The sequence below is a fragment of the Poecilia latipinna genome, unplaced genomic scaffold, assembly GCF_001443285.1.
Source record: "Poecilia latipinna isolate Pla-1442-1.1 unplaced genomic scaffold, P_latipinna-1.0 Scaffold332, whole genome shotgun sequence".
NCBI classification, from domain to species: domain Eukaryota; kingdom Metazoa; phylum Chordata; class Actinopteri; order Cyprinodontiformes; family Poeciliidae; genus Poecilia; species Poecilia latipinna.
In genome coordinates, this window is record NW_015112948.1 from 244884 (window position 1) to 266187 (window position 21304).

At 39.3% G+C, this 21304-nt stretch overlaps 1 protein-coding gene across 1 annotated transcript in view; it reads left to right on the forward strand.

The window, feature by feature from the left end:
- The window catches only part of igf2r (insulin-like growth factor 2 receptor), a 39996-nt gene extending 20548 nt beyond the window's left edge, over positions 1–19448 (forward strand). Inside the window, exons 19-51 of the mRNA XM_015035369.1 lie at positions 181–357; positions 442–537; positions 640–741; positions 1294–1456; positions 1898–2074; positions 2224–2364; positions 2452–2630; positions 3058–3145; positions 3234–3431; positions 3508–3638; positions 4395–4498; positions 5265–5398; positions 5479–5675; positions 6553–6679; positions 7307–7438; positions 7774–7933; positions 8780–8888; positions 9525–9606; positions 9687–9820; positions 10264–10413; positions 10489–10647; positions 10719–10929; positions 11922–12074; positions 12558–12798; positions 14244–14380; positions 14507–14624; positions 15361–15507; positions 16038–16222; positions 16725–16911; positions 16988–17125; positions 17702–17771; positions 17846–18112; positions 18334–19448. Coding sequence (XP_014890855.1) covers positions 181–357; positions 442–537; positions 640–741; positions 1294–1456; positions 1898–2074; positions 2224–2364; positions 2452–2630; positions 3058–3145; positions 3234–3431; positions 3508–3638; positions 4395–4498; positions 5265–5398; positions 5479–5675; positions 6553–6679; positions 7307–7438; positions 7774–7933; positions 8780–8888; positions 9525–9606; positions 9687–9820; positions 10264–10413; positions 10489–10647; positions 10719–10929; positions 11922–12074; positions 12558–12798; positions 14244–14380; positions 14507–14624; positions 15361–15507; positions 16038–16222; positions 16725–16911; positions 16988–17125; positions 17702–17771; positions 17846–18112; positions 18334–18456 — 4917 coding nt within the window. The 3' untranslated portion in view covers positions 18457–19448. The remainder of the gene's footprint in view (positions 1–180; positions 358–441; positions 538–639; positions 742–1293; positions 1457–1897; positions 2075–2223; positions 2365–2451; positions 2631–3057; positions 3146–3233; positions 3432–3507; positions 3639–4394; positions 4499–5264; positions 5399–5478; positions 5676–6552; positions 6680–7306; positions 7439–7773; positions 7934–8779; positions 8889–9524; positions 9607–9686; positions 9821–10263; positions 10414–10488; positions 10648–10718; positions 10930–11921; positions 12075–12557; positions 12799–14243; positions 14381–14506; positions 14625–15360; positions 15508–16037; positions 16223–16724; positions 16912–16987; positions 17126–17701; positions 17772–17845; positions 18113–18333) is intronic.
- Positions 19449–21304: the final 1856 nt, after the last annotated feature.

Below are 21304 nucleotides of genomic sequence, written 5' to 3' on the forward strand. Positions count from 1 at the left end.
TTCATTTTAAGAGCTTTAGAAATATTCTGGAAAAAGTTATTTAGGGGAAGCTAAGTGCGTTAAACTAAGTGAAATGTTTCTAAAGTCAGTAAGCATTAGCTCTGCTTCTGGTGCATCAGTGCAAGTTTTCCCACTGCAGCTGAGCATCGTAGCCTTTTGTTAATCGTGTTTCGCCTTCAGGGCTCGCCAAAGGAAGTGGTGTCCGTCAGCAACATGGGAAAGTCCAAGAGAGGGCCGATCATCGAGGCCCGGGACCGACTGCTGCTGGAGTTCACAGACGGTTCTGTCTGCATGTCGGAGGGCCAGAAACTGTCCTACACGACGCTCATCCACCTGGTCTGCCACAGAAGAGCCATAGTAAGTCCAGTCTGTCATAAAACCGACCTGTGGATGTTCTCCATGAAGCTGGATGTGATCGTGTTTCTGCTGCTCACTCTGAAGGTCAAGTCGCCGCAGTTTGAGTTAAACCAGAACTGCACTGCCATCTTTATTTGGGAGACCAAAGCAGCCTGCGCCATCCAGACCGTCGAGAATAATGTATGTTGTCCCACATCCTCCTCGTTTTCACACCTGCAGCAAAGATCACCTTTTCACTTGAAGGTAAAATGTTGAAAGATGTTGATTGCTGGTATTTTTCAGACTTGTTCGATTGTGGACCCTGACTCAAATTTCAAGTACAACCTCCAGCTTTTGGCCTCTAAGGACGGATACCGGACAACTGCTAACGGCAAAGACTTCCTGGTAAAACACTGACTGGTGAAACTGGCAATGTTTCTGTTGCTCAATTTCACATTTCAAAAATAAAATTGCTTTACGGAAACACACTGATTTAAGTTTTGAAGCTAGGATAAGGGGATTTTCTTTTGTTCAGTTTATTTTGCTAATCTGCAATGGAGTCACATGATCAACAGCAGGATGTTGCCGCTGGTGCAAACCACAAAGAAGACAACAGGAGGATAACTTTAATAACTTATTCACTTGTGATTTTAGTTCCATTTCTTATTTAATGAAAACACATCAGTTGCGAAATTGTTTTTCACATTAGGATATAGACAAAGCTTTGAGCATATTTGTAATGAAAACACAGCTTCTGATGCGTCATTTAAATGTTTGTCACAGTGCAGGATCTTCTAGATCATTTTTTAAAAATCCAGGAATTCATTTGATAATAGAAAGTTTAATTTTTTTGTTAGTTTTTCCTTATTTTGTCTTCCCTCATTTAAATGTAAGAAAGCAAACTACACTCCCTTTATTATGAGATGTATCCAGGACTCACATACCTCCTGTCTGCAGCTGAACATCTGTGCAGATGCCCCGGGATGTGGGTCGAGAATGGGTGGCTGTGAGCTGGACAACGGGCAGCCGGTATCCCCAGTGGGGCTGCAGAAGACACTGAAATACTCCACTAACGGCGAACTACAGCTGACCTACAGGGGGCGGCTGGATGAGCAAACGGGTACTGAAAACACGTTTTATCTTTATGATAGATGTAAAATAATGGTAATTAATTAAAAACTGGATTTTAGTTTTAATTTCACAAATGATTCTGGTTACTCAGCATTTTCTAAAATACTCAAACCAGCAAAATTCAAAGTTATTTAAAGCGTAAGTTGATTTCAGCACATATGGAGTCCTAAATGTATTGTTTTTTTATTGAGTTTTATTTTTTAAACCTTTATTTCATCAGGTAAGATGGTTGAGAACAAATTCTCATTGCTAAGGAAGCACCAACACATCGAACAGCAGAAAAGCTGCTGCCTTGTGGCTGACTGGTTTCCCGTTTGTAGTCGAACAGGAGGCCAGGGAAACATAAGAAATGTGGAAAAACATTTTAAGAAGCTCCATGATTTGTAGTGTTAAAATTCTTATGAGTTTTTCTTGTTGCCGTTTTCTCCAGGAACCAGAGACACGTTCATCGTTAACTTTGTGTGCGACCCAAACGCTCACCCGGGCTCAATAATGCACGTTCATGAGGAAATGAGTTCTTTATCCTCCCATGTGGTTCATAACGTCCTGTTTGAGTTCTCCACCGCGCTGGCCTGCGTCCCTGCTGCGGTTGACTGCACCATCGCTGGTAGGAGCGCCAACACACTTTATTCCTTACTGGTTTGAAGGCTCACGTCTAAATTGGCTGCTCCAATAAATCGATTGCTAAATTAGTTGACAAATGAATTCAATAATTGATTAATCATGATTAATTTTATTAACTCGATTGTTTTTCAGATTCCCGTGGAAATGAGTATGATCTGAGCCACCTGGCCCGAGATGAGGACGACTCTCCGTGGATCCCAACGGACGCCGGCCAGTCGCGCAGATTCTACATAAACGTCTGCAAGCCGCTCCCGACTGTGGACAGATGTCCAGGTTAGGACAGCAGAACATTCTGCTTCCCTCCATTTTCCATCTTTTGCCTTTGATTTCAAACCTTTTTCTCGTAAACCTCCTCCTCAGTGGGTCCTCTCGGAGCTTGCGGTGTGATTAGTGGGAAAGGTCTCAACCTGGGATACATGCAGTCCAGCCCGCAGGTGGCGGAGGACGGCTCCATCAGCATCGTGTACCAGAACGGAGACAAGTGTGGCAGTTCGTCCACTTACTCAACGCGCATCATACTGCAATGTGACGACAGTCCGGTGAGTCTTTCCAGCTCCAGTCAGAGTGGAAATACAGTACTGTCTCTTTAAAAACTCGTAGTCTTCCTGAAACTGCCTTCAGGAAGTCATCACAACGTGGCTCCTTTACTAACCTTTTAACGCATTTCACTGAGAAGTAGTTCCTGTAATCATCTCAGCTGATGTTTAGTTCCACCAGGTGTTTGCTAATTGCTTCTGGCTAGTCTGAAGGATCTGAGTGAAAGAGTCCACAAACAATACACAGTTAGTTAAATCCGTGAATAGACGTGGGCCTATTGTAGTAGCAAATTTGGCATTTTTTCTCCTAGAAAATTCAATTCAGCATCTTTAATTTGAGTGAATATTGTTGAATAAATTACCACATACCTCTGCAGAAAACCAAAACCGATCATGTAGCTTTGCTTGATGCATGGCCGTTTTCTTCCAGGGCTCCCCAGTGCTTGACAGTCTAGACGGTTGTGAATACATCTTCCGCTGGAGGACGTCGGAGGCCTGCCCCATCAGGAAGGTTCAAGGTAAAACCAGGTTTACCTTCCAACATTCAGATGTTTTCAATCCAAAGGATTTACAAAACTTGAAGCAAGAATCGTCTTTTCTTTGCAGGGGATAACTGTCGAGTTCGTGACTCCAAGAGCGGCTATGAGTTTGACTTCAGCTCCCTGAAGGACAGAGATTTTGCCGTCACTGGTGACAAGTACATTTACCACCTGTCGGTTTGCAGCCCACTGCAGAAAAATGTCTGCTCCGCCAAAGACGGAGTGTCGTCCTGCCAGGTGGCTGGAAAAACTCAGAAGGTCGCTGGTAAGGACGTGTTGATGTATTCCGATTCTTTTCTGTTCACAGTTTTTCCTCTAACCTCTTGTGTTTGGTTCTGTAGGACTGTCCAACCAGAAGTTGAGTTTCGTCGGGGATCAGATCCTCCTGAACTACACCAGTGGGGATGTCTGCCATAAAATCTATAATAGATCCACAGTCATCAGCTTCTCCTGCAACCCTGACAAGCATCCAGTAGGTGTCACCAGTTCTGGGAACATTGTGGCTCACAATGAAAACGATTAATCAGATTAATCGTCAGCTAATTTAGTAATCGATTAATTAACTGGAATGTAACACTTCCAGTTAAAAATGCCGTTTGCTGAAAGAACGACATACTCAGAGCAGCAATTAATACAAAACTGTACAAAAAATACACACATTTTTGCATTTAAGATAAAAACGAAACATTTTGTCTGTAAAAATGTTCTATCCTGAACTCCTTAGCTGTCATAGTTTTAGCTTTATCTGGTTCAAATTCTGTAAATAATAAAAAAAATCTTTATCCAATTATTGATTTATTAATTTAAATGATAAACAGATCAGCTGTACACTATATTGATAAGTCAAGCAGAAAGAGTTGGGCTTTTCATATGTTGATGTTGGAAAGATTTTTTGCTGTGTTCACTGAGGTATTACTGTGTTACTGCATTTTAGGTAATAAATGTTAATTATCTTATTTACTAAAGGATTTAAATATTTGTTTGCATCTTTTAATTAATTTCCAATATTGTATAAAAAAGGATTAAGTGGTTAAATAAGCAATCTGTAGTGTGGCCAATTTTTTTTATCCGATTAATTTATTAATCATCAGAAAACTCAGTTACTAAAATAATTGTTAGTTGCCGCTTTATATTTATTCTGTTTAATTATGTGCTAGGATTCATTTATGATTGTTACATTTTTGTTTTAAATACTTAAAAACGTGTGTTTGGGATTTTCCGTCTCCAGGGAGTACCAGAGTTCATGAAGGAGACTCCGGACTGCACCTACCTGTTCAGCTGGCCCACTGCGCTGGCCTGCATCCCAGTCAAAACCACCAGCTGCTCCTACAAGTAAACATGCATGAAAGGCATTCTGCCTCATCGCTGTCAGCACATGGTGATGAAACCGGGATAATCTGAAATGACAGGATCGACCACTAGGGGGCATAAATTAGCTGGGCTGTGACTAAAATAGGATTATTTTTCCCTTTTTCCTGTTGCAGTGGAACAAAAGTTATATTTTTAAATATAAGTGGATAAAAATCTGGCAGTGTAGTAATATAGCGAACTGAAAAGAGGACTGTAAAAGATTATATTACTCTTAGCGAACAGATGAAACTAATTTTCTTCATGTTGGTTCTAAATAAAAAAAAATGACAAAAGAAAAAAATTTTAAAAAAATTACAGAAAAAAAAAACATTTTTGGGAAAAAGTTATTTCATTAATTTAAATAAGAAAATAATTTTTGAAAATATAATTTTTTAAAAATGATTTTAGCTGAAAACTAAAGTAATACAAAAAAATTACAATATTTTGAAAATATAAAATTTATCATTTTTGGAGGTGTATATGTGTTTATTTAGTCATTTAATTGATTTAATTATTTCAAAAGGATTAAATAGGTTTAAATATATATATTTTTAAAGTTTTTCCAACTTCATGTTTGTGCTCAAAACATTTTAAATTTTTTTTCTTTCCTTGACTTAAACAGCGAGTTTTTCAATAATTAATTTTTTGAAGAAAAATCAAATACTTTAGGTCTTGATGCCAAAATAAGTAAGTGACTTAAAGCCAAAAACGTAAAATTTTGCATCTTTTTGTCTCATTTTATCCTCAGCGACGGTCAGGGCCACTCCTACGACCTTTCCCCTCTGGCTTTGGACTCTCAGAACTGGGAGGTGGACGTCTCGACTCAAGACCCAAGGAAAATTTTCTACATCAACGTCTGCAGGTCGCTGGTGCAGCAGGGAGGTCCGTATGACTCTGAAAGCATTGCACGTTCACTAAACACCCAGAAGTCAAACACTGAGGGTTTGCACGTCGCCCTGCAGGCTCGTGGAAGTGTCCTTCCAGCGCAGCGTCCTGCTTGAAGGACGGGGGCGACTATGTGAGTCTGGGGCAGCTGACGTCCGGTCCTCAGTTGGACAGAGGCATCCTGAAGCTGCAGTACACCGGCGGCCATCGCTGTTCGGACGGCAGCAACAACCGGAGCAGCATCATCCGCCTCCAGTGCGACAAAGACAAAGTGGTGAGAGACGCTGCAGCCTCCAACTACACACCTCTGGCATTATTCAGATTAAACAGAAATCGCATCTGTTTGGGATTAACGGCTCCAGAAGCTGCGAAGGACGCGCAACTCCACTCAACGTACTTATTCCCCAGATGATGCTGAATTTTTAATTTTATACACAATAGGGTTAAAATGTGCAAATTTATTCTACATCTGAAACGTTTACTCGCATAAAAATCGTGATTAATCGGATAAATCGTGATTAATCGGATAAATCGTGATTAATCGACTATTGAAATAAGTGTCAACTAATCTAGTCACTGATTAATTAACTGGAGCAAACAGACTTAAAAAGGCCTTTTGTGTAAAGAACAAAATATTCAGAGCCAAACGGTACAAAATATATGCATATTGTATTTAAAATGATTTTTTTTTTTTTTTACTTTTCTGTATGTATGTTCTAAACTCTCAAAGTGCTAGATTTAGCTTTATCTGGCTCAAAAAAGAAAACAGTTATTAATAAAAAAATAATGTGAGTTTTTCACATGTCAATATTAGGAATCTATTTTTGTAGCTACAAATGATGAAGCTTTCACTAAAGGAATGCTGTCACTGCATTATAGGCTATAAAATGTTTATTTTTCTTATTCAAAAAATGAATTATTGATTATTTGCATTTTAATGGGACTTCTAGTATTGTATAAAAAGGTTTGAGTGGTTAAATGAAAAATTGCTGAATGTGCCGATTATTTGATTAATAAATTCATGAACTAATCATTAGTTGAAGCCCTAATTCATTCAGTGGTTCTGCCAACATACTCAGCTGATGTTGTTTTTTTCCAGTTTTCTAAACGGGGAGTAAAAAGCATTGGCTGTACTCTTGTGTCCCACTCAGGACTCCAGACCCATCCTGATCTCGGTGATAGAGGATTGTGTCTACACCTTCCTGTGGTCGACGGCTGCCGCCTGTCCTCTGAACACCAGCCAACATATCGACTGCAGAGTTACCAACCCCGCTACAGGTCATTCTAAAAACGATGCCCAATCTAATGAAAACTCAGAATTCAGGTTATCAGAACGGTGCAGCAGACGGGCAGTTTCCATTACAGATGAGCACAAATCTTTGCTGATATTAAGCTAATGTAAAAAAAATAATAAAATTCACAACTGCTTTGTTTCCATTAAATAAGAAACTAAGTTAAAATCACATGTGAATAAGTTTGTTCACGATAAGTCATCCATCTTTCTCTGACCACTTCCTGTTGTCTTCTTCGTCTTTTCTGCCAGTATCAACATCCTGTTGTTTCCATAAACACAAATTTCAGTACAGCTTAGGCAGCCTCCATGCCAAACTGCATTACTGCAATAATTCATGCAAAAGTCGCCTCTGGTCCATTTGTGCTGTACAGCACACAGGCAGACGTTTTGTGTTAAATATCTTCTTTTATTATTCTTAGATAATCCAAAATATTCAGCAGCTGCAAGCCATGATTATCAAAATGAGCATGAAATAAAAGCTTTGGATAAGTCAGTTTGTTCATTCCCACTGTACATATTATCAGTTTCAAAAGAAATTCACTTCAACAATATTCTTGTTTTAGATTTGATCCTGACATTTTTCCCATGTTGATTATTTCTGCCTCCTCCAGGTCACTTATTTGACCTGAATCCATTGAAGAAATCTGAAGATTATGTCGTCTACGATCACAACCAACCGCAGAGAATGTTTCGCCTGAACATCTGTGGGGAAGTGACGAACTCTGGATGCAGTCCAGGAACCGGTATGTGTCGAACTGAACGCTTAAACGGCCAGAGAGACAGAGAATTACTTTAATTTTTAACACGGAAGTAAAGAAATGAGGTTATTTATTGTCTCCTGTGCTCAGATGTCTCCAGCCACTGCTGGTGTACAATTAAAATATGTCCTGCAGGTCGCACCTGGTTACCGTTTACAGACTTTCTGCATCATCACTGCGTGCAAATACATCAAAACCCTCTGAAATTATTATCCACTCTTCAACTAGAAAGAGTTTATTATAACCGCTGGAGAGCCTGGAGATGTTTAAAATGTAAATGTTTTATACGAGGATGTGTTGATGTTAAATGGTCTGTGCAGCCGTCTGCATTAAGGGGGGGAACACGGCCATCAGCGGCGGTGAAGCGAGCACCAGGCTGTCGTACAGAGATCACGTGCTGGAGCTGACGTATGAAGGAGGAAGTCCCTGCTCTGCAAACCCCAACCTGAAGCACAAGACCATCATCAATTTCATCTGCAGGTATTTTTCCTGCTACTCCTTAATTTTAGTAGATTTTCTGTCTGAATTAGAGCTGCAACTAATAAATAATAATCGATTAATCTATCGTTTATTCTGATGATTAATTAGATTTAAAATAAATCGGCATATTCTACCGCATTTAACTGCTTAATCCTTTTTTAAACAATATAAGAAAAATATTAAAAGATGAAAATAGACAATTTGGCAACCATTTTAGTGCTTAAAATGCAATAACTGCTTTTCTTTGGTGAATTTGAACTGGGTGAAACTGAAAAAACGCCACTTGAGGAGTTTTGGGTAAAACTTGTTCACAGAAAGATTTTTTTAATCTTAAATGCAAAATGTATATTTATTTTGAACAGTTTTGGCTGCTCTGAATATGTTGGATTTTTTTCAGCAAATTGCCTTATTTTGAGTCTGTTTACTCCAATTAATGACTAATCGATTACTAAATTAGTTGACAGTTAACTACGATTAAACTGATTAATTGTTTTAGTCCTTGTCTGAATTAGACTTAAGACTTACAGACCATTATTTTATTATCGGAGTTGAGCCAAAGTTAGCTTACTGCCATATTGCTGGATAAAAACATTGAGGCGTCACAACGATTCAATTATTCAGAAATTCATCAATGCATCACAATTCAGAAAGACTTTTTGACGATACTTGGAAGATATGCGTCACAAATATATCTAATTTCCCTTTGGGATTAATTCAAGTTGCAGCAATGGCTTCCTGTTTCTCTGGGATCTGGTGGCTTTTTTTATCTTGACACCATGCATATTAAAACAGACTTTCATAGCAACCATTAATGTTTATTTTTTCCCTCTCTGTGTGATTGTTCAGGCCTTCCTACATGAGCTCCACCTCAGAGGAGCCGGTCTTCATCAGCACGAACGCTGAAACCTGCACACACTTCTTCTCCGTCCACACAGCGCTGGCTTGTGAACAAACTGTACGTGTTCTTTGGTTTAGGTTTTCTGGCTGATGAATTGTCCCATATGTTGTTGTGTTAAAAGATAATATTGTTGTTTTGAGACTGTTTTCAAATAATGCAGAGGTGATGTCATGACAGTTCAACTGTCATTCTCAAAGCTCAGTAAACTTTCATTTCTAGCAAACATTTGACGTTGGAACTGGAAGGAATTTTAAATCTCCAAACAAAACAACAAATAAATTGCATCCTTAAGTCTCTGTAAATTAAACTGTCAAAAAATAAGGCTACTTAAGACCAAGTAATGAGACTTTTGTCATCCAGCTTTTGGTAGAAAAGAGAGAAAAGAGACAATAAATCATGCAAATCATCATTTAAGTTATTTTTTATTACGACAAGCTTATTTCAGATCTGTTTAAAATAAAAAAATGCAATTAAATTTTAATAGTATTGACTGTTGGTTGCATGATTTTATGGCTGTTTATTTTCTATCAAGTCTTGCTTAGAAAATTATTCATCAAACACTGGAACTTAATGTTGCCACTGCTGTAAAGTGGAGATTTATCGCAGTGGGTTGGTGGATGCAGCTGTGCTGTGAAATGGGCCTGACGGTGTTCTCATTTTAATTCTTTTTATATGATTTATTTAAATCACCAGGTGACCTGTTCGGTCCACAACGGCTCTTCTCTCATAGACCTGTCTCCTCTCATTCACCGCACTGGATACTACACCGCTACAGGTGGGTTTGCTCAGCTCTACCTGCTATTTAACTCATTTCTTTCTTTAACTCGGTCTTCTTCTCCATTCCTGTCCCATCAGATGATGAAGTGGACCAAAACGACAACTCTCCTGACTTTTACCTGAACCTCTGCGAGCCTTTGAACCCCATCCCCGACGTCGCCTGCCCGCCTGGAGCTGCGGTCTGCCTGGACCCCGATAACGGGCCACCTGTGGTGAGAAATCTGGCACCTGACCTGGTTTTTATACGGCATCAACAACACACATTCTGTCATCACTTTATTTATAGAAATCTTTCAGCTCTGTAAAGAAGGGAGTGCACCGATGAAACGGCCTTCGTTTCTGTATTCACATTATTATTCAGCTTGAAAAGAAAAATCACAAGACATTAAATTAAAAATAGTCAGAAATTTGAGTTTCTAATAAAATGGTGCATCATGACTCAACATTTCTGAGGTTTTTGAAGCAGCTCATTCTCCAGACACCAAAAAACATCAACTTATTTATGCTTTATGATTTTTTTAAGTCTTAATTGGAGTTAAAAACACAGAAATACAACTGAATTTAGGGGTTAATTAGACATTTTAAAGTTTAACTTTGTCTCTTATTTATTTATTTATTTTTTTGCTTTAATTTTCTGTGATTCTGTCTGTTGAAGGATATCGGCCGCTCAACCTCTGGCCCACAGATGAACAACATAACAGGTGAAGTGTTCATCACCTACCAAAGCTCGACCCGGTGTGCAGCAGATCCTCATCAGAACTACAGTTCAACCATCGTCTTCACCTGCCAGAAAGGCGTGGAGCTGGTCCGTCTGCCCTCTCTCATCAGAAATAATCCCATCCTGCCTCCCCGTCTTTAATCTCTGAATGTTTTCCTCCAGGGTTCCCCTCAGATGCTGAGGCTGCAGGGCTGCGTCTACCTGTTTGAGTGGGCGACTCCCATCGTCTGCCCAGATGCGACTCAGACCAGCGGCTGCCAGCTGAAAGACTCGCAGCTGGATTTCACGTTTGATCTCAAATCTCTTTCCGGCGAAGTCCAGGTGAGGATCAGCGGCTTCGCGTTCCGGTTCCAGCCTGCCTGGGTTCAGAGATAAACACCTTTATTCTGCAGGTGAGCGGCTCCTCCGGGACCTATCACATCAACGTCTGCGGCTCGGTGGCGGAGAAAAGCTGCAAGCAGAGCGCGGTCTGCCTGGTTCCGGGTTCTGGTTCAACGATGCCCGCTTCGTCGTTCGGCATCAGCAAAGCCATGACGATGGACTTCAAACACGAAAACCAGGCGGTGCTGATGCACTACGGAGGAGGAGATCCATGCCAAGCCAGTACGGAGACGCTTTGGTCCTTTACGACACAAAATCATAGATTTATAAACTATTTTTTACAAAAAGAACCAAAAACTATAAAATATTTTTTTAAAGAATTGTTGTGCAGCATTAAAGCTAAACAAACTTAAACTCTAGTGTTATAAATCCATATTTCAGCTGCTCAAAATCCTTTAAAGTGCTTGATTTCTGTATAAAATCCTTGAAAGTTTTCATATCCAGACTTCACAGTTTTATAATAAAGTGCAATCTAATTTGGAAAACATTATTTACAGTGGAAACCAGATATTTTCATACACCTAATAAAAACAAACAAATGTTTTTAAAATCCAATTAATCCTTCAGTTTTTTAGGTCGGTTACTAAAATTAATTCAATTTGCTAAATGGCAGAAAATATTTTCAGAGATTTTTTTAAATAACTTTCTTTATGTAATGTGTTTGTTTACAATATTTATTATTCCTAATTACTCAATTATTTGTATTGTAATTAGAATATTTTTTGTTAAATTTGTGGTTTTTTTCTTGGACCAGTCAGATGTTTAGTGCATGTGTGAAGGAGACATTTCAAAACATAAAACTTTGCTTTATTTTTGTCTTCATAGAATGTAGCAAACTGCCATAAGACATTATTATTAACAGTAACAAATAGGTGAGTTTTAAAGAATTAAAACGGTCTCTTTTTTAGTTCAATTCTTTGTTTTTATCTCCAAACTGCAGTGCTGGAAAAGTTTGACAGCTTATCTTGAAAATGGTTTAGAAGTGCCTGAATTTTACTGTCTGAAAGTGTTAAGACTGCTTTTACCTGCAGCAGGCTGAGCGCTACTGTAGCAGAAACATCAGATTACCTTCTTTTGTGGAGAGAAAATGTACCTGCCTCAGAGATATCTGGAGATGTGAGGCACTTGTGAAAGAAATTGATGGATTCCCAAAATATCTTGATGATGATCAAAATGCCAGAAACCAGTTAAAGAAGCAGCTTTTGTGTCTTTAGTGACCACCAACAATGAGACGTGCGTGTTCCCGTTCACCTACATGAACAAGCTGTACAGCGAATGCACCAAAGACGGAAGTATGGATGGCAAGAAGTGGTGTGCCACAACTTCCAACTACGACAAGGACCGGAAGTTTGGACAATGCAGCGAAGGTGAGAGTTTTTCACTCCCGAACGCCGGAAAGGACGGGACGTTCTTTAACGCTGCCAAAAATAAAACATCTTCAAATCACATAATGCACTATTTAATAGATTTTTTTAATTTAATTTTTAACAGAATTTGAACCAGGAGAAGCAAAAACTGTTCCACATCTGTAAATGTGATCTAATTAACACCAGTAAATGTGTAGCAAAACTTTATAAAAACAAAAGTATTTAAAATCTTTGTGCCTTTTGTCAACATCGTTTTCACATAGTTTCCAATTTGATTTTTACATGCAAATCCAAATGTATTCAGCTCCCTTAACTTCAGATCATCTAAATAAAATCCAATGCAACCACTTTCCTTTGTAGTTACTGCAGTGAAATACTCAGAGGAACAATGGAATCGTATCAGAGCGGCCTAGTCCAAGTTCAGATTTCTTCTTTTCCAGACACCATGTCTCAAATGTAAAATTCTCCTGTTTTCTCTTTCAGTTCCAACCTCTGCGAAGCGTCAGTCGTCCATCCTCTTCACCTGCGAACACTTTGCAGGCCACGGCACCCCGGAGCTGCTGTCCGAGACCAACGGCTGCCTGGCCACGTTCGAGTGGAAAACCAGCGCCGTCTGTCCTCCAACGAAGATGGAGTGCAAACTGGTGAGCCAGCATCATACGTTCGACCTGCGATCCATGTCGTCCCGCACCAAGCCGTGGAAGTTCACCAGCCAAGGATATTCGTAAGTTTGTCATGCCTTCGTCTTTTTAGGTGTTTGTATTTAAATTTGACCTATGAATAGGTCAGGATTTGCCTGCAAAGCATGTTTGTTACATTGTTTTGCACAAAATCGTTCTTAGATAATTAAAATTTAGTTCCTCCAACTCAACGTTTACGTTTGTACCTGATAATGGCTACAAACAGATGCACAGATATGCAACCTTACATCATTGAAAAGCATTAGTGGAACCTCCTGCACAACCAACAAGAATGCAGCAAGTGATTTCTGGATGGTCAGTCAAAAAAACCCTCGTCTTTTCCAGCAGCCGTTATACGGTGGTAAAACCAGCTGACCAAACATACTGGAGCTCAGCCTGGGTTGCTAGGTGACAGAAGGTTTTGCACATACCCCAAAATATTAACGTATTCCCAAAAATGGCTGGGTATTTGTTTTTGTTTTTTCAAGTATCTGTTTTTTTAAAGCAGTTAAGACCCAAATGGAAGAACAGAAACATTAAAGCAGTTCATTTTGCATAACTTTAAATATTTATTCAAAAATCTTTTCAGCTAAATAATATATTAAGTAGTATTTCCTGCATGCTTTAGATCACGTGTATCAAATTCAAGGCCTGTGGGCAAAATCTGGCCCACTGTAGCTATTTTTGGGGCCCAAAAAACTTCAACATAACAGCTGCATGCTTAATTCAAAATGTGAAAGGATGTTAAATATTATTGAATTTTAGACATTTTAATCAAATAGAGAGAAATCTGTGACATCTTAAACGTCTCACGACGATCTGAGGACATCCGTGACCTTGACGTGACCCCTGGTTTCAGACACGGCCCGCTTTAACATTTATGCTTTAAACCGATGAGTGATTAACAGACCTCTGCAGAACTTAATGACTCACTGATGAGGTCCAGTTCATCTGGAAAAATGTTCGCACCACCCCGACATTTCGTCACAATTAGAAGCTTTAGTAGATTTATTGGTGTTTCATATGAGACATTAATTCAGTTTAATTAAGTGGAAGGAGAATTAATTAATTAAAACCTTACAAGAGGAAATCTCTTGGCTTTCACTGAACAGTTGTTGTACTTCTAAATGCCAAACTAAGAGATTGTGACCTATGAACCCAAACTCTTCATGGCAGTCTGAACAACCCGATTCTGATCTTTTCACAACAAAAAAATAAATTGGTGCCATTTCCACATGTAGAACTACATCATATCCGATAGTTTTCAAAGCATCTCCAGTCACAAGCTGTCATGTCGCATTTCAGTCAAAATTTTATGTCATAATTTTGCAGACAACAGAAGAAGCCAGAAGCTGTAAATCCAGATGTAAACAACGGCTGAAGCTAACGTCCTTAGATTTTTAAAATACATTTTTAAATGTTTTAAGTCTGAGTGATTAATGGAGCATTTAGCAACATTGACGATATAAATGTGGATCTCTTCCTGCAGGTATTACTTCAACCTGTGTCAGGGAATCCATGGTGGGCTGACCAGCTGTCCAACGGGGGCGACGGTGTGCCGACACTCCAAGTCCGGACAGACGGAGACCCTGGGTTGGGCTTACACCCAGAAAATGGGCTACACTGGTAGGAAACGTTCAGACGACACCTGAACAGAAACATTTTAAAAGTAGTTTTTGAGCCACGGTTCAGCTGTTTTTCTAAAGTTTTGCAAATGTCAAGCCTCTTCATCAGGTTTGCTTCCCTCCACAGATGGAAAGATAAGCGTGAACTATTCAGGCGGAGACGATGTGTGCGGTAAAGGTTTGAAGGCCAAAACGGTGATCCAGCTGAGCTGCGGCTCCACTGTGGGTCACCCGTCACTCCTCAGGTAAAACACCGCAAACACGGATCTTAAACTCTTCTTTTACCTGGAAAACTGTCAGACACGTCCCTCTAAGGCGTGATCTAAAGGAAAATATTTATGTTTTGGGACATTAAGAGGCTGATTTGTTCAAGTCAGTTGTGATATCTTGGCTTCTACCTGTGATGCTGCAGGCAGTAATTTCCAGATCTGTAGAAATCTGGAAAATATTTCACTCCTTCATGACTTTCATCTCTTCCTCACACGCAGACTTATTTTCTTATTCTCTCCTTTCTTTGTGTCAATCTGTTTCCTGTCCTTTCTTCCTTTATTGGTTTCCTTATTACTTTCTTTCTTTTTTCCTTTGTGTCTTTTTCTCCTTTTTTCTTTTTCTTTCTTTGTTTTTGCTCTTATTTTTCTTCTCTAAAATATTTCATGTCCTTCCTTTCTTGTTTCCTTCTGTAAAATGTCTTTTTTTACTTCGTTCTTTTCTTCCTTCCTTCACTCCTTGAATCATTTGCATTAAAATGTTTATGAACATTATAAAATAAACTCTCTCTCCTCTTTAGCTCAGGATTTATCTCGTATTTCATTTTCAGGATGTTTATTATGAACTAAATCTGAATAATTTCCTTGCCGTATAACATATATAATATATAATTTCACCTGATATTCCCCACCATGTCTGAAGTTTCGCCTTTATTCACTGTAAATATGAACTGTAAAGTCCTCCATGACGGTTTCTGTTCTGTGCGTGGATCAGGGTCGACACGGCGACCTGCGAGTTCGTGATTGGCTGGGAGACTCGCCTGGCCTGCGCTGTGAAGCAGCAGGAGGTCCACATCGAGAACGGGATGATAAAGGTTCCCGACACCGGAACCAGTCTGAATCTGGGAGAACTCTACAGCAGGTAAGCTGAACAAAGATAAAAACATCTCTAGTGTTTCTGTTTTAGCTTCATCTGGTTCAAATTTTGTTTAAAAAAATCTCTTATTAAGCGTCTTTTCTTTCCAATTATTAATTAGTGAACCTAATCAACAGAACTTTACACTGTTTAGATGAGCCAAACAGAAAGATTTTCACATTAGAACATCAATATGATAGTAATTTAAATTAGTTTTATAAAGTGCTTCAGCACGACAGTTGCTGTGAATTGGTGCTATATAAATAAATTACATTGAAGTATTTTTAGCATCAAAAGTGGACTAAAGGAATGCTGAAATGTTTTTTATTTTCTGCAATAAAATGTTTATTTTCTTATTTAGTAAAGGAATTAAATTGTTTATTGCATCTTTTTATGAATTTCTAATATTGTTTAAAAAAAGAATTAGATGTAAAATCTGCAGAATGTTCCAATTGTTTTCATCTGATTAATCAAATTCTAAAACAATCGTTACTTTCAGCCCAACATTAAATGTGGAAACTATTTATTTCTGTCAGAGCGCATCAGGCGTCTGGCGACATCCGCACCAACGGCGACCGTTACATCTACCACATCCAGCTGTCCGGCATCACCAACAACTCCCTGCCGAAGTGCCTTGGTGCAAACATCTGCCAGGTGAAGCTGAACGCAGACTACAGGCGCAAGATCGGCTCCTCTGACAAGGCCAAGTATTACATCAAAGGTAATTTATGTGACTAACACCAAAACCTGGCATGGTTGTAGAAAAGCTGGTTCCTCTCAAGTTTATTTGGATCAGCAGCATAAATGCTAATCCTGTTAGCATTGTGATTAGCTTCTTTAAAGCTCAGCTTTGCAAAGTTTATCTAAAATAAAGGTGTTCAACTTTGGATCCGGCCCAAATCAATAATCTGAAGTGTCAAAACTCAGGAGTTTTAAGTGAAGGCTGCCAAGAATTTCAAGTTCTGATAAGTAAAAAGAAAAAAAGGCTTTTAGAAGCACTTTGATTAATCTGCTTCAAACACTGGAACAGCCGCTAGAAAAGGAAGAGACGAACGGCTCACTGTGGCTCGGAGTCAGGAAATATTTAAATTAAACGTCGGTGAAAATCCTGAGGGATGTTTGGTCTTTTAGACGAACGTATGAAGCAAACAAAAACAAGTTATTAGCAAAGCTATAGAAAGTCTTTAAATGTCGGGTCTAAGGCCTTTTCTTGGCGTCTCCAGGAGGAAACCTGGACGTTCTCGTTCCCTCGGACTCGAAGTGCCACGGCGAGGAGAACAGAACCGTCTACTCCACCATCACGTTCTACTGCAACCCGTCGGTCGGCGTCGGCATCCCGGAGTTCCTGCGAGAGACGGACGACTGCCAGTATCTGTTTGTGTGGCACACAGAAGCCGTGTGTGGGCTGATGTGAGTAAACGTCTCCCGACCTCACGCCTTTGAGGGTTTTAGAGGTTTTACTCAAACGGAGGTCGATTTCCTGCAGAACCGTCGATCGTCAGACCTCGGACGGCGACATCGATTCTTCCCACCGCAGCCAGACGAGTGGAATAATGCTGACCGTCCTGCTGGTGGTTCTGGTCGTCTGTCTGCTGGGATATCTGCTGCACAAAAGAGAACGACGGTAAGTCCTGTTCAGTCCGCCTTAATCGACCTGCAGTTCGTTTGTCTGGGAAATCCAGTTGGTTTATTGAAAACGAAAATGTAAACAGATACTCTGAGGATTTAAAAGCCAACACTGAATCTTTAACACAAAAAAAATTGTTTTTTTAAATATTCGCTGTTCGCTGTAGGTGTGAATGTGTAGTTGAACTCTTAAACTGGTCCGCCTACAAACCTCAGTCTGTTTGGTTGAAGTGAACTCTGGTGCGGTTCGAGTGCTGATGTGAACGCCAAGCGGACCAGAGACCGCAGCTCAACTCTGTCAGCTCAGCACATTTTTGATGTTTCAAAGCCTTGCTCAGTTTCTTCTTCAGAGGTTTTCATGCAGCGCCCCCTCAGGCGTGGAGGGGAACATTTTTTTTCAGTCAGTTTGGTTTGACACGGTGTGAAAGCGAACCGTACCAGATGAAAATTGAACAAACGTTACAACTTTGGTTGCAATATTTGATTATGAGGCTGTTTTAGGTGTGAAAACAGCCTAAGAAAAAAATCTGTTTTGTTTGTTCTCTCTCATCAAACATTCCCCGTCTCCTTTCAGGGAGCTTGTGATGCAGAAGGTCGCCGGCTGCTGCAAGAGAGGAAATCAAGTCTCGTATAAATACTCAAAGGTTCGTTCTGGCCGCCTTCAGAGAGCGCAGGAGTTCTCAGTTTGCTGCTGCTAAATCCGCCCTTTGACCCGCAGGTCAACACGGATGAGGAAGGCGGTGAGGAGGAGATGGAGTGGCTGATGGAGGAGCTGGAAACTCCTCTGTCTTCTTCCTCGCACCGCGGGAGGAGTAACCATAGCAACGGCCACATCAGGACCAAGCCGGTGAACACGGACGGGCTGCGCTCGTTCTCTCTGGACGAGCAGGACGACGACAGCGAGGACGAGGTGCTGAGCGTCCCGGGCGTCAGAGTGCTGAAACCGCAGGCGGCGTCCAGGACTCAGCGCAGCGCCGTCCTGCAGGTCAGAGGTCACGCCAGTCGACTGGTCGTTTTTTAGAATTAGAATGAATAGATCTGTTTTATAGATTGGACACATATCACCAATACCCAATCTAGATTTTCTTTTTCAATGTCGGAACCGATACAGATATTAAAACAAGAATTACATCGTTTTTTACAACAATTTGTGAGACAATTTACCGTCTCCAAAGCCTCACGGCGTGTTTTTATTTTCTGTTCCAGGAGGAGAGTGATGAAGACCTGGTGGGCCTGTTGGAGGAGTCGGACAGGGCGAGGAAGAGCAGCAAACCTCGCAGCCGGAAGCGTGAGGACGACGACAGCGACGAGGATCTCCTCAGGGTGTGATGAACCGCCTGAACTCTTCTCTCAGTGAATGTCTCCAAGACGGCAGCGGCGAAACCAACAGATTGCGTTTTTTCTCCCCTCCGCTGCGCCTCTTCTCGGCCGATTCGGACTCGGACTGCCGGTGTTGATTTTAATTTATTGAGAGGTTCGTTATTTAAAACTGTTCTTCAGGCCTTTAGTACCTGCGTCTCTCAATTAAACCCTGATTGCACACGTTCCTCGGTGAGAAAACCACAACTCTTTATTTTTATTTTTCAGTTTGGGATAAGGTCGTGCCATTAATTTAGCACTTTGATGAAATCAGCACAACATTTGTTAGGTTTTTTCTTTAGGAACGTGTTGGGAAGCTGGTGAAACGTTAAGGGACAAAGACACTGTTTACAGCTGCTAGCAGAGAAGGTTTTTTTCTTTCTTTCCCCTTAAAAAGAAAGTTTGATGCCTTCCTTGATGATTTTGTCTGGTGAACAGGTGTTTTTGTAAATGGATGATCGTGTTTTTTTTTTTTTGTTTGTTTCTCGACTTCTTTGGCACAAAAGTTTATTTTATGATTATTTAACTGATTTTCTGTACGACGGCCTTAAGTGGGAATGGACGGTCGACTGAAGGGAAACTGGAGATTGGAAGCCATATTTCAGTCACTAAACTAGATTTGTTTCCTGCTTTTTTATGTTATAAACCCAACTCTAGTTTGCAGGTCTTGCTGATGCTTCTGCTTCAATATGTTGTAGATTTTTCAGTGTCAGAGTTCACACTTGGCCAAAAACATACAGGATTTAACTTGCATCAGTATTTGTTTGGTGTATGAGATAAAACCAATCTGCAGTGTTTGCCAACTAATCAGTGCTCAGATGTTCTAGTTTTGAGTAATTCCAGGATTTAAAATAGTTCATATTTTCTTAAACATCCTCTTTTTTTTGTCCAAATTACGCTGTTGAATTTAAGAAAAGTAGCAACTCCCACAAAATGATAAAATTAAAAACACAGGTCAAACAAGAGTTTTAATATTTTTTTGCAAATCTAATTTTTTTCAATTTTGCTAAAAAAAAAAATAAATAAATAAATAAATGATAATGAACATCTAAATCTGATCTGAAATTAATGCAAAAACTTTTGCTTCATTTTGTTGTCACTGCAAAAACACAAAACCTGACCAAGTTTTGTCTAATTTCTAGCACAAATACATCAGTATACTTGAAATAAGACTTAACTAACTTGCATGTAACTTTATCATAAAGATGAGAGCTTGAGTCAATAATTCATTAATATTGGTGCTATTTCCACTAGCAAATTGTTTCACTTATAACATTTTTCCCGTGTCATAAATCCACTTGTAGATATAATCTACCGATGGAACTAGAACTTTTTCATCAATATTAAGGAATTATTTACCTAAAACAAGCCCTTATATCTTTTTTAGTTTTTTTTAGAGTTTAGACATGAATACTTGGTAAGATTTTGTGTTTTTTGCTGCGTCCAACTTGCAATCAGAAACAGGAAGTGGGTGTAGCAGTACATATAAACCACATGTTGATCTGGGTTTAGAGACAAAAACCTCATTTCAAACAGAAAGCAAACTTTATTTAGGAGCCTTGTTGCTTATCAAAAGTTTACTAATGTTAGACACAACCAGGCATAGCAAAGTGCTTGATTATATGACCATTTGGCTTGCCATACTCCCAACATACTCTCCTTTGTAACCAAGGTTACCAAAAGCTCTGAATGTTTCAAAATAAATAAAACAAACATCTGTCACCATTAGCTGATGTGATGTTTGCATTGCTTTGGTGTGGAGAGCTTTAGATTGGATTTTCATTTTTTCCCAGCTCGGCTTTCCATAGTTTTATGCTCTTTCTGTCCAACTTTGAGGGATTTGGGACAATCACATGTACTGCTACGCCCCTAGAAGGAGTTTATCTTCTCCTCTAAAAATACAAAAATTATTCTTCTTGATCTTCAAAACACTTGAAAAAACCTGATAATAGAAACAAAATTTATTGTTAGCTGCATTTATTACTATCATCTACCAAACACAATCTATTTGAGACTTTCTGTCACTTCCTGTAACAAACACTGGAACAAAGTCTAAGAGTGTGACAAAAATTTATATATATTAAGTGCAAATTATGAGAGAAATTTCTTTAGGATTGGACTAACTGGAGTGTTCAAGCTTCTGTAGGTAACCTTTATGTCAGGTTTTTTAGAGTCTAACAGTATGTTTATGGATGAGTTGAACAAAAACAAACCGCAAACACCCGTCATCACTCCTGTTTTTATCATTTATATCAAATATCTCATTTTAAAAATCTGATTTAGTCCTGGGAGAGAGACGATGTGTGGGTTTTCCTCAACATGATTTCAGATTATCAAAGGTTTCGAAGATGAACTTAAATTATTAAACTGTTGATTTGAAGTTACATCAATGTAAAATTAAAAAACAGCCCCAGTTCAATCACTTGTTGATGAATTCTGGTTTGAACTGTTGTTTTGGGAATTTTGTAACTTTTTCCTGTTTTCTGTTGCGTCCTTTTCTTATCTGCATGAGACTGTTCTGTCCTAAACGTTCTCCTGAACTTTCTCATCTGTGAAACTCTTTCAGGTTGAAATCTGAAGTTAAGAGAAAGCTGTGACATAAAAATTCCCTGGGATGATGATTCGGTACTGATGGGGTTCGTTATGTTTGAGTTGGTCTGAATTATGTTTTCTGTTTGCAGCTTTTTCTCGGTTTTCTTATTTAAAAACAAAAAATTGATGTAAAGAATAATGCATTATTTGAATAAATAAGAGATCTACACTCTGTTGTTGAAGTTTCATCTCATCTTAATGACAGTTTTTATGAAATATTCCTTTG